Source organism: Merops nubicus, unplaced genomic scaffold (assembly GCF_000691845.1).
Source record: "Merops nubicus isolate BGI_N331 unplaced genomic scaffold, ASM69184v1 scaffold7475, whole genome shotgun sequence".
In the NCBI taxonomy this organism is placed as follows: domain Eukaryota; kingdom Metazoa; phylum Chordata; class Aves; order Coraciiformes; family Meropidae; genus Merops; species Merops nubicus.
Genome location: NW_008611528.1, coordinates 1228 through 13249, shown reverse-complemented (window position 1 = coordinate 13249; position 12022 = coordinate 1228). Strand labels below are relative to the sequence as shown.

Here is a 12022-nt window from a genome sequence, read left to right as displayed (position 1 = left end):
GTACACTTGACTATTTTGTCCAGCAGGTGTTGCTGGAGACTACAAAACACACTAAAGGAGAGGTCAAGCTGGTCAGCTTTTGGCAGGGGGTCAAACAATACATGGCACTTCTTTTTACCCCAGTTCAACAAGAATAAGGTGGCTACACATACTATTATTCATTAAACTTTTCAGTGTTGATCATCTGAAGTAATGCAAGCTATGAAACTGCGTTCCTGTTTTCAAATATAGAAGCAGTGCCTCTAGGCACCATTTCTAGGTGGAGGTAAAGCCTGTCTGTAACTTCATAAAAAAGTCAAGTAGTCAGTAAATTTTTCAGGTTCTACACCTTACTAATTCAGATCCATCCTAACTAAAATAAAACACACTATTAAGTTTGTGGTCATCAACAGCTTGCATCCAGGGGTGTGAGGGAGGGGAAGCAAGAAATCAATGAATCAATAGGATACTTTGAAACTGAAAAAAAACCAAAACAAAACAGAAAAAAAAAACAAAATAAAAAAAACCACAAACCCAAAACAAACTAGACAAATGCTGCATATCAATTGCTGGAAGTTTGATATGTAGTCTACGAAAGTAAAACAGTAATTTCTAATTATGTTACAGCTTCCAACTGGAAGGTGCTGACTCCTTTACAGACATACTCCTTTATCCACCTGTTGGCCTTCATCACTATAACAGACCAGTAGCATGCATGACTATCCCAGTATTGTTTTCTGGAAAAAAATACTCTCCAAGTAAATCTAATAGTGTTTTGACAGTAATGGCATAAATAGAATTCCACATAGTATTTGAACACCATGTTATTCAACATATTTTAAAAATTTATAGCATTTATGATTTGATTATAACAGCTTAACCTACCAAAAAAAAAAAAAAGAAAATCTAAGGGTCATGAGTATGTCTACAGGTAGTCCATGGAAAGGTTTGATTCACAAGATCAGTTATCCAAAATGTTAATCAATCCCTGATACTTGAAATTCACCTTAAGATGGGATGTTAACACTGTTTAAAACTTTGTACTGTCAAATGGAAGACAATACATCCACAAATAAATTATTCAGATGGAACAATTTCAGAATATTCTTTCTGAAAACAGTGTTTGTCAGCATTAAGTGGTGTCATGTCTTTACAGGAAACTAATTCTGCAAGAGCTTTAGTCCACCACACTACCCACTCTTTGGGCACAAGATGCACCAGGACTAAGCAGGACTAGACAGGCAGTGATGTCCAGTAATGTATTATTAGAAGGATTACAGATGCTGGATTTATATTCAAAGACAGAAGACAAGCAGACAAATATCCAGAGGAGGAGGGGATAAGATACCTGCTTTCGGTTATTTTTAGCTTCTTTCTTCGTAGTTCTTCAAGAAGTCAGGTACTCTGATCAAAAAAAGTTAAGGTCTTATATTGGAAAAATAACCTCGAACTCATGAGAAAAATGGTTAAACATTAAATGTAGCTATTTTTAATAATACATTTGCCAGCCAACTCAAAGGCTTGCTTCTTAAATTGAGATAAAGCTTTCTTCTTAAAGTGCTGAAGCTCATCTTGTTACACCACACCGGGCAGAATTTCTTCAAACTGACATTGGACTTTCTACTAGTAAAAGGAGAGTAGCTTCTTTCACCTGAAAAAGTGGCTTAATTACAGACAAGTTTTACCCAGAAATTTTTGCAATAAATTTGTAAGCTACAGAAATTACTTTAGGATTGTTTCTATTCCAAAAGAAAACCCTTCAGTGTCAGTAAAAGTAGATACTGCTTCTCGCTCGGCAAGCATTTGCACCACGATAAGTGGATGCTATGAGTGCTCCTGGGAAGCATTAATGAACACTTTCCAGCTCCTCTGCCTCTCCCCACTGACCACTGTTGGGGCCAGGATTCTCAACCTTGTCATTTGCCTCAGGAAAGCTTATGAAAATTTGAGATAAAAATCTCACCGTTCTTACTGGTCCCATAGACTACTAAAAAACCCTGAAGCTCCTTTTTTAAACATACTCCTTGGCAGACAAGAGAAAGTTAAAACATCCAAAGCCACTTCAGTTGCATGCTTTAGGCTGGGCATCCCTTCCATGGCAGATACAAAACCTGTGACCAGCAACAGAATAGAATTACAGAATCACTTCATTTGGAAATGAGCCTTAAGATCATCAAGTCCCATCATTAACCATGCCAAGTCCACCACTAAACCATGTCCCTAAGTGCCACCTCTACATGCCCTTTAAATACCTCTAGGGATAGACTGAAGCACTTTTCACTGGGCAGCCTGGTCCAGAGCTTGGCAACCACTTCAGTGAAGAAATTTTTCCTAATACCCAATCTAAACTCCTGGTGCAACTTGAGGTTGTTTCCTCTTGTCCTACCATTTGTTCACTGGGAGAAGAGACTGACCCTCACCTCACTACAACCTCATTTCAGGGAGTTGTAGAGTGAGGTCTCCCCTGAGCCTCCTTTTCTCCAAGCTAAACCCCAGTTCTGCCTCAGCTGCTCCTCCAAGACTTGTTCTTTAGACCCTTCATTGGCTTCATTGCCTTTCTCTGGATACGCCCCAGGCCCTCAATGTCCTTGTAGTGAGTGGCACAAAACTGAAACCAGTGTTTGAGGTGCAGCCTCACCAGTGCAGACTACAGGGGGATGACCACTTCCCTGGTCCTGTAACTCCATTTACTGGCACTCTTTGGGTACGGCCATCCAGCTGGTTTTTTAGCCAGTGAAGAGTACACTTCTATAAGCCTGTATAGGTGTGTACAGCTTGTTCACACAACTTTCCCAAGAGACTAATCTATTAAAACTTTATTTTTACTGTATCTCTCTTATTAACATGAGGTAGAATACAAATGTGTAAATATTTTGCATCCATGTCACAGAACATGCCGTTACTGTGTTCCCTAGACTATTTCAACTCTTCCCATGGTTTTCTTCTCAACTTCTAAACTAGCAGTTCCCAGCAGTTAACGAGTTTCCCTTCTTACCTCAGACCCACATCTTTCTTCAGTTGCATGTAGTCCTCCATCTTCAGTCATGGGTTCCACTTCATATCTTCCATGGGGTTTCCATCATGCAAGTACCATTTCTGAAGCTGTAGAGATAGACTGCTATAGATACCAACACAGACTGGTGTTCTCTCCTGACAACTATCAACGAGTATGCTACCTCAGTCCCACTCTCATGAGAGGGAACCACAAGCATCACACAGAAGCAGGTCTAAATCAGGACTTGTCATAGTATAATCCTGACTCAGTATTTTATTTCCACAACTATAGAGTTAAATAAAGTGTTAGACAACATTAAACAAAACTTTTAACTTTAATAGTCAAATTCAACACTAGTAAGAACAAATAGAGCAGTAATGGGAAACACAGTTCAAGCTAAAATTAATGAAGAGATGAGCCAGTATTTAAAACAGTTCTATTTTTTTAGCAACAACTGTTGTCAGCCTAGGTCCAATATCAGTACAGGTTACGATGGCCACATTCTGTTCATTTTGGAAAACTGAATAGTTAAGCTCTGTTTGGTGGTATCTCAGACTGTAGTTTCAGTATAGTATACTATAAGCACAAAAAAACTTATGTACAGAAACAATGAAGAACAACCTGAACACTTAAACTAAACAATTATTTACAAGTACTCCAACATAAAAAAAAAAAAAAAACACAACAGCCTCAAGAATGGACAAGAGAATAAAAACATTTAGAGAACCTTACAGAAAGAATTCCAAAACAACAATAGTCAAGACATTAACAATTGCACTACACTAATACAGAGTCCAAATATTAAATTGGTGCATTTTTTCAGAATGCACTAGCTTTGAGAAAAATGCTGCTGCCTTCACTAAATGCAGCTTAGATCTGTTTCACGTAATTGTTTTAACAAGAAGCCTATTAACACAATAATGATTGTTTTAATGCTACAGTTTACAGCAAGGGCAACAAACTAAAAATAGCAGCAGTTCCACATGGCACTTAAATTCCACAGGTTTCTAAGCTGTGGTTTATGCAATGCCTAAAAAGTGCTCCCAGTTGAATATAACAAATAAAATTCACAATAAAAGTCTACCTGACATCAGGTACATTGTGTGTAGATGGCCTTAAAGCCTGTCTTTCAAAATTTATTCCCCTCTACTCCAAAGAAATCAGTAACTATCAAAGCAAGGCCCTCCCCCCTCCCTCTTAAAGATCATCAGGGATATGAGTTCTCAGTACAATGCCGTAACACTACAAAGCAGCACACCACTATAGTGGTTAACCCTGGGACGATGGAACAACTAACGGTGTAACTGAAAGGCTTATGGATTAACATCCAGGATCCTCTAGAGACAAGATAGTAACAGAGTCCATTAACTCAAATGGTTAATACAGCTCATCAGCCATATTGTACACGCAAAAACCCAGAAGCACTTCCTGTAGTATTAGTGACACTGATCGGAGACAGGACAAGAAGCCAGGAATTGAACATTTCCATCAGTTCCTCAGGCCTCAGTCCAGCAGATGCTATAGCCATTCTCAGTAGTTCTTTCAGACTTCATAACTAGTATATAGTGAGACTAACTGCGCGGTTCATTTTCTTCGGTTCATTTTCTTCCCAATGAGTCGAGAGGGTCTGTTCTGTGTCGTAGATCTCGTTGTCATTCTGTCAGTGAACAGCGCCCGCTCCTCAGCTGCGGCCTTTGCCATCTGTGCCTTCTTCAGCTCTCTGCAAAGCATGGAAAGCCAAGAGTCACACTCACACAACACTATCAGTAGGGCCTACAGGTGTATCACAGCAAAAGTGTTTCAAACTGTTTACAGCAGTTCAGAACTTAGGGCCTGCAGTCAATACAGGTCACATTAATACCATTACCATTCACTTTCACCCATTCACAACCTAGAGGACAGAAGTGGGATGTTCCTTGCTTGTCTAGATGGTCTTTCTTTTGAACAACAATGGAAGGAAATGATGAATTCACACAATTTTGAAATCCAGACTTTCATAAGTAGGTCAATACTTCAATTAGGAGCACACAGTAGAATGCAGTTTACTTCCCAGTACAAGCCATGACAAATCACTAGAAAGCTGATTACTGAAGTCAGCCCACTCAGCCACAACTGAACTTCTGCAGAAGATTCAGACAGACACACGCTTAGATGAACATCACTGGCAACAGATAACTCAGGAAGCACCCTTTTCCTTTTGTGTACCCACATCAAAAGCTTATCACCACCTAAATCTTTTTTCTGCCTTATAAAAATTTGAGCACAACACTACAAGGCTGAGTCACTGAAGGTAGCACAGGCCACTGCCCCCATGCAACATTCTGTCAACTATTCTGTTTCAGAGAATTACCAATACTCTGTCTGAGGACAAAGTTAAGAAAACTCACAACAGAACTACAAAGTAGTCTGACAAAAGAGCAAAATTATCTTTATCATGGGTTTCCCCACACATTCTCTTTTCCTCAAATGCTGACAATACAGCTAAGTGTAAGCATTTACCCCCCATGCTCTTTTCCTTCTAACCCAAGCTATCCCTCAAATAATTTTCTTTACCATAAGAACTAGTTTTTGTAATCTCACTTCACATCTGGTCTCCAAAGATAAAATTTTGCAAGCTTGCTGCACATTGGTGTAGGTATATTTAGTTTTAAGTTACATGTTATAGTTTAACAAGGTACTCCCATTCTTGCAAGTCAAAATATTATTCATTAACACATGTCCCCCATCTAATGCTCCCCACACTATGAGTGGGTCAGTTCACTGCAAGAAAGCGTCATCTTCCCCAAAGACTGAATGTCAAGTCACAAATGCACATGTCTGCATGCTCACCCACATCATTACCAGGGAATTAAGTTTTACAATATACTTCCATTCTTCCTTAGAAATCTAATCTTGAATTCTTCCTTCCTCTGAAGATGATAACACAGTAGAAAAGGTGAGTTTCCTTACAAGGATTCCTTTTACCAATGATAACTTACATACACAAGTGGTATCTTAAATGGGTCAAATGCAGGAGTGTCAAAAAAAAAACCAACCCCAAACCCCCACAACCAAACCCAAAACCTACCTGAACAATTTTATGGAACACAACCCCACACATTAAAAATTACAATGCATAAGTGTTCTTTTTAAATCATTCTTTGATGTACAATTATTTCATAAGGATGTACCCTATTTATCACCAGGCCAGAAGCAGTCCTCACTACTGTTAGCTTTACCAGCTTCACTTTTCACATGATACAAAAATACCTTGTTTTTATACAAGCAAGCAAGCAACCTCAGCAAATCTGTCCTTGAGTAACCTGCACAAACTGTCAAATTATTCTTCCTGCAGTCAGTGTAGTTATTAAGATTGTAAAGATAACCATCTAAAATGGCAAGTCTGGCTACATTCAGAGCATAGTAACAGCCAGACAAGCAGAGAGCAACAGAGAGAATCCAAATGCAAATTTAACATCTTCATTCAAAACAGGCCACTCAGAAAGCAACCAGTGTTCTATATTCCCTTATAAAAACCTGGCTCTTATTCATAATACGTGCAAAGTTTTGTCCCTGCTCCCTGAAGGGGGGTTGGACTAGATGACCTTTAAAAGGTCCCTTCCAACCCACACCATTTTATAATTAAGATGACTGCTTAACTTGCCAACTCCTCTCTGAAACCCAAGCAGAAATCAGACTTTCCTAAAGGGACTCTCCTTCAAAGCTTTAACGTAGAGTTGAGTGTTTGAGCAAGAGGGAGGACCAGATGACTTTCCAATACAAATGATTCTCTGCTAAACTAGTAACACAGCTGTGTACAAGTCAAATTAGTCCAAAAACATTCCTTATGTGCCATTTAAGTTCAAGATAGTTCATTTACACCATGTTTTCCAACATGTTTCAATGTACAGATGACCTAAGAACACACAGGCTCAAATAAGACACATGTAAGTTACACATACATGTCAGAAAAGCATGCATTATTTGTGACACCTTTCTTCAAAATGGTAATGTTTTGTATGCCTTGGATACTAAAAGTGTAGTTGAGATTCCCTTAGCGTGCTCAAGTTCCTTCTGTGGAGAAAGTCCCTGTTAAGGTTACATAACCCACTCTGTACTCTCAGGTACGTACATGCATACCAATTTGTGGACAGAAACGAGGACGGCCCTGTTTTATCATCACTCTATCATATGAGCACCCATTAACTTATATATTTAGGATCTCAAGGAGCTACTTACTTCTGTAAGAGTGAGTTTTTGAATTTTTCAGCATTCAGTTCTATCCGGAGCTGCTCTGCACTCTTTTTTGCAGCAGAGAGCAGCACTGAATGCTTGACTAGTGCCACAGCTGAAGGCCTTTTCTCTGGATCAGGACTAATCATAACCTTGGGGAAAAAAAAAAAAAAAAGTCATTGTACTTAATGCAAATAACACAGTAAATCAGATTAATCAGTGAGCTACTAGTTAAAGAGTTCTTACTTTTAATAAGTCCAGTAATTCTTGAGAAAGCACTTGCGGTATTCTAGGCAGTTTTCCCTGTCGGATTTCATGCCATTGGTCCCCATTAGTTGGAAGGGGTTCAGCCCCAGCGGCGCAGACAACAGTCAGAGCGAGAGCAAAAATATCTGCTTTTGGCAAGTGAGTGTAGTTCTTGAAAAATGAAGAAAAATAAACTTACTACACATACCACCCAGTGTAAGAAGAAATCTTAACACACAGGTAAACTATACAGCACTGAACACTTCCAGAATATTATATACCTCTTTAAGTACTACCAGTGTTCAAGGGGATATCACAGACAAGGTTTCTCCCCCAGCAAGGAGGTGGCAGACAGCAACTCATTACTCTGAAGAAAACAGCATGCAGACCTAACATCACTATTTCCCACAAACAGAACAGTTACCTCTTGTAGGACTTCATTTGCAAGAAAACGGCTATCACCTTCCTCCACCTGTGGACTAGATACTCGAGTTACATGACCCAGGTCACCTGCAAAAAAAATAAAAGTTATTTTTTCAGAAGACAAAGAGATAATGAAATTCTTTGAAGTCCAAGTGTGCTGCTTCTCACCTATTTTAAATATGACTCTATCAGATGACCAGTCATCATCATCACCTTCTTCTGAAGTTGTACTTGGGAGTGATGTCCTAGATATGAAAATATTACCTGAAAAAAAGAGAATAAAAAAAAAAATCTGTCAAATTTCTACTTCATATAGTTTCACCAGTTTGCTTCAGCCACACAGAAGTTTTAGTTGCACACATAGCCAGTTTGTAGAATAAGAAACTGTAACTGACTTGCTCTGGCTCCTCTGCTGGGAGAGGAGCCAAGTGTTATGCAAGTAGAGTCAATAACACAAAAAGGACCCAAGATAAACTCAACAGTTTAAGGTTGCTAGCCAATTTTATAACTGACATCTTCATACCGCTATTTAGAACTTCAGCAAAGAATTTACAGTTAGTAAGGTGTGGTTAACTGCTAATTTTTCTACAGCAGATTAAATTAACTGGGCAAGTTGTCATCGGAGAGTAAAGCAGTTTACAAACTTACTAGGTTTGATATCCATGTGTACCAGTGACATTGAATGAATGTACTTTAAGCCTCGAGCCACTTGAAGTAGCAGGTCCTTCAGTTCTGGTTCAGTAAAATAATGCATATTCTTGTAGTTTTCACTTATGGCATCTGCTAAACTGCCGCCTAAACAACATAAAAGAAAACAGCTAATTGTTTCACATCAAACAGTTGACAAAGTGACAACTTCCTTCCAAAACGAAGTACAACTGTCTTGCAAAAGTAAGAGAATGTGTCACCAAGAAGTTGCTGATGAACACAAGAAGTATGAAACGTATTGCTGTATCTCCTCTTTATAGCCACACAATAAAATTACTTTTCTGATGCAGTTGCTGTGGAAATTAACAGGACACCAATGCAAGGGAAAAGACATCCTCTGTCCTTCTTCCAAATTTCTGGCAGAGTATCAACCATAGCAAAAAGCTTCAGAAATGAGGTCCACCTCCCTTTATAAAGGAAATTCTCTGGTAATTTTCTCTATTCCAGCTTGTACTATTGTACAGAGTATCAGTTTTGATGCTCACAAATACATCACTGTCCTTCCAATGCTCTTGAACACTTACGACTTTGTCTGCAGCTTTGTATCGTTTTTCCTTCGTATATCTGACATGCTTTCCCCAACAGAAAGGAACATTAGGCACATTTGAGACAACAATGTTATGAGCTATATGTGGGGCAATCAATTCCTAACTAGTGCTAGGGATTTGTAGAGATATCTGTGTATCTTCAAAAATCAAATCTTTTGAAAGCAAGTTCACAACAAAAAAACTTTACTTACCATTGCAATATTCATTCTGTATAAGCATATGATCATCTTCTGCCCATGCAGAGTAGTATCGTACTACGTGAGAATGCTGTCCCAGAACTGCATGTGCATAGACCTCTCTTAAAGCATTTTGCCTGTTACAGTCACAAAAAATAGCACCATGAAAGAATATTGTACGGTGAAATTAGGTCAATTTCAACTTGGTAGAAACATTTATTACACAATATAATGTCCCTCTGCCAGCTCAAGTTTCCAATTAAAATCTTCATATTTAATTCTGTGATACCTTAAGGTAGATTTGTATTTACAGACAAATAACTTTGGATATAAATACATTTCAATTTACATTGTATTACAATATTAAGTACAGGGAACATATGAAAAACAGGTTTTGTTGCAGATAGTTCTTGAGGGAGCTGCCACTTTCATTACATACTTTCCAATGAGCAGCAGCAAGCTTTAGGAAGCATAACTGAAGTCCTAGGAAGAAACTAATGATGATCATAAGCCAGGAATATGAGTGAACTCAACAATCCTATCTTCTTGTGTATAAGTCTGGTACATAATTTTGGACTTTAAAAATGGAGTTTTATATTGTAACTGTAAGAACAGCCATTCACAAATGCCAAAAGATACCCTAAAACTGACTTAACCAATCTGCATGTCAGTCATGTTGACAAGGGTGAGGTCCTAGCTGGGAATACTGCTCTCCTTTCCTGTCTCAAAGGATCATCACTGCAGTTTTTCCATCCAGTCCCTCCTGCCACTAACACAAGTAAGCGTTATTCTTGCTTTCAAGATAACCATCTGCTTCCACACAGCATATTAGGACAAATGTCTGCTGGGAGAAAAGCAGAGTAGCCTCTTCTGCCCAGTGCTGCACAGTATTCAGAAAATAAAACTAAAGATACCTCAAAATTATACCAGTTTTAATTCATATAGTCATACTTTTATCTTAAATGCCTTCTCTAGACACCAATACAAAGATGAACGAGAGGAAAAAGCAGCAAGAGATGACTCCTAATAGCAAGAAATACTCAACTCATCCACAGAACCAGCTAGTGGTTTCTTGGATCGCTTTATTGCATAAATGCAGCCATCCAGCCTCTTCACACATTTAAACACAGAACCAAATTCACCAGATCCAATCTTCTCCAACTCGTGAAATTCGGTGGCATACCGTGACTTCATGTTACTTTCCGTTATGGTTATCCTCTGCAAAGATTAGAAAGGAAAATACTTGGATCTGCAGATACACAAACTGCTGAAGTTAGTATCAAGTTCTAAACATTAATTACCTTAGCAGGTCTGATAGTTTCATCTTCAGGCTCTCCATCACTTGCTTCCATGTCCTCTCCACAAGAGCTGAAATTCACATGAGTTACTTTTGTAGAATATGGATTAAGTAAACTTGAAACTCAAGTCTAGCAGCTGTTCGTATTTCTGAGCTCTAGTTCACCCACTCTACATAAGACTAGTGTAACGAATGGAACACTGGACACCTGTAAGCACAAACTCTGACAATAAAGGTACCGTGCTAATACCTTTGCAGTTTCTTTTTTTCCACATTTCATACTAGTACTTAACGTGTTTTTCCTTCCTCAGGAAACGACTGTGTGCATAGCTCAGTCAAGTCTGGTAAAAAGACTATAGGACACAGCCTAGTCTATCCTCTCTATAAACCAATCACGTTATCTAGCACTAAATGGTTATTTCTTATATAATGCATCTCAAAGCATTTACTTTAAGACCCGTATTATGCCTCACTAACAGACTGGCAAGGAAAAACACACAGCTGCAATTTGTAACAAAGCTTTTGCAGCTATAAGTAGTCCTACAAGTAAGCCCAACAAAGGAAGATATAAGTTACTCACTCATTCCAGTGCATTCTCTTTCTCCTGCGACATTTTCCTTCAGAGCTGTGCAGGAACATGGAATCAGGAGTGAAGGGATTGATATTTACATGAGGTGTTTGTCTAATATCATCTTCTGGCTTCTCAGATTTCCCAACATTCATAAATAGAGAGCACCCTCGAAGTTTAACTGAGCTGGAGCCCATTCCTTGTGCTTTAGAAAGCAAACTCTGTATTTATTAAAAAAAAAAAAAAAGGACACAGAAAAGACATTTATAGCCTCAATATTTAGACAAACAAGTCATGCTTGAAAGCCATCATTACAATACAATATAACTCTCAAAATTAGTGTGAGTTGTTTAAATACCTGCATTTCTATCAAAAATAGCTCCAAAGAAGGTATTAGGCTCTTAACCGACTTTGTGTGAAGTGTAAGGAAACTCTGAACGTTAAAAGTAATTTTTTTAAAAATAGGAAAGATAATGGAAACAGTGTATTGCTGTCTTTAATCATGTCATCACATAAACTTTTTTAACGATTCTTTGTCCATGAAATTAACACAGATGAAACTTATTTACCATCCTGTGCTGTATCACCATGACTTTCACATACACAATATGGAAGTTAGATCAGACATAGGAAATGGTCTTTGGGGACTACACATTCAGATGTCAAGCTAAAAAAGTCAGCAAATTGAAGACTTAATGTTTATGCACAAACACCTCTTCATAAACCTTCCAAAAACTGCTCAGGAACTGACAGCACTGTCGCGCTGCCAGTTCAATATCCAAAACAGATCTTTTGGGTGGTAACCCGTCAGACCAGGCAGGTGATGAAACCCCTCCTAGTTAGGCAGGGAAGTTTGCACCCGAGTCTCCC

At 38.5% G+C, this 12022-nt stretch overlaps 1 protein-coding gene across 1 annotated transcript; it reads right to left on the bottom strand.

Annotated features, from left to right (window-relative positions):
- Window positions 1-3291: 3291 nt before the first annotated feature.
- WEE1 (WEE1 G2 checkpoint kinase) lies at window positions 3292-11367 on the bottom strand. The gene is made up of 10 exons (XM_008941235.1): window positions 11165-11367; window positions 10589-10655; window positions 10333-10505; window positions 9303-9424; window positions 8504-8650; window positions 8024-8119; window positions 7857-7942; window positions 7433-7603; window positions 7193-7338; window positions 3292-4694 (listed from the first exon to the last, which is right to left on the bottom strand). The coding sequence occupies exons 1-10, from the start codon at window positions 11347-11349 to the stop codon at window positions 4559-4561; spliced, it is 1329 nt and encodes a 442-aa protein (XP_008939483.1). The 5' UTR covers window positions 11350-11367; the 3' UTR covers window positions 3292-4558.
- Between the last annotated feature and the right edge of the window lie 655 nt (window positions 11368-12022).

Excerpts from the sequence above, each read along its gene's own strand:
- WEE1 (XM_008941235.1), bottom strand. The coding sequence starts at position 11,349 with ATGGGCTCCAGCTCAGTTAAACTTCGAGGGTGCTCTCTATTTATGAAT. Across the intron at positions 7,943-8,023 it reads TAGAGTCATATTTAAAATAG|GTGACCTGGGTCATGTAACT; the intron begins GTGAGAAGCAGC and ends TTTTTTTTGCAG. Across the intron at positions 7,604-7,856 it reads CAAATGAAGTCCTACAAGAG|AACTACACTCACTTGCCAAA; the intron begins GTAACTGTTCTG and ends TCATTTTTCAAG.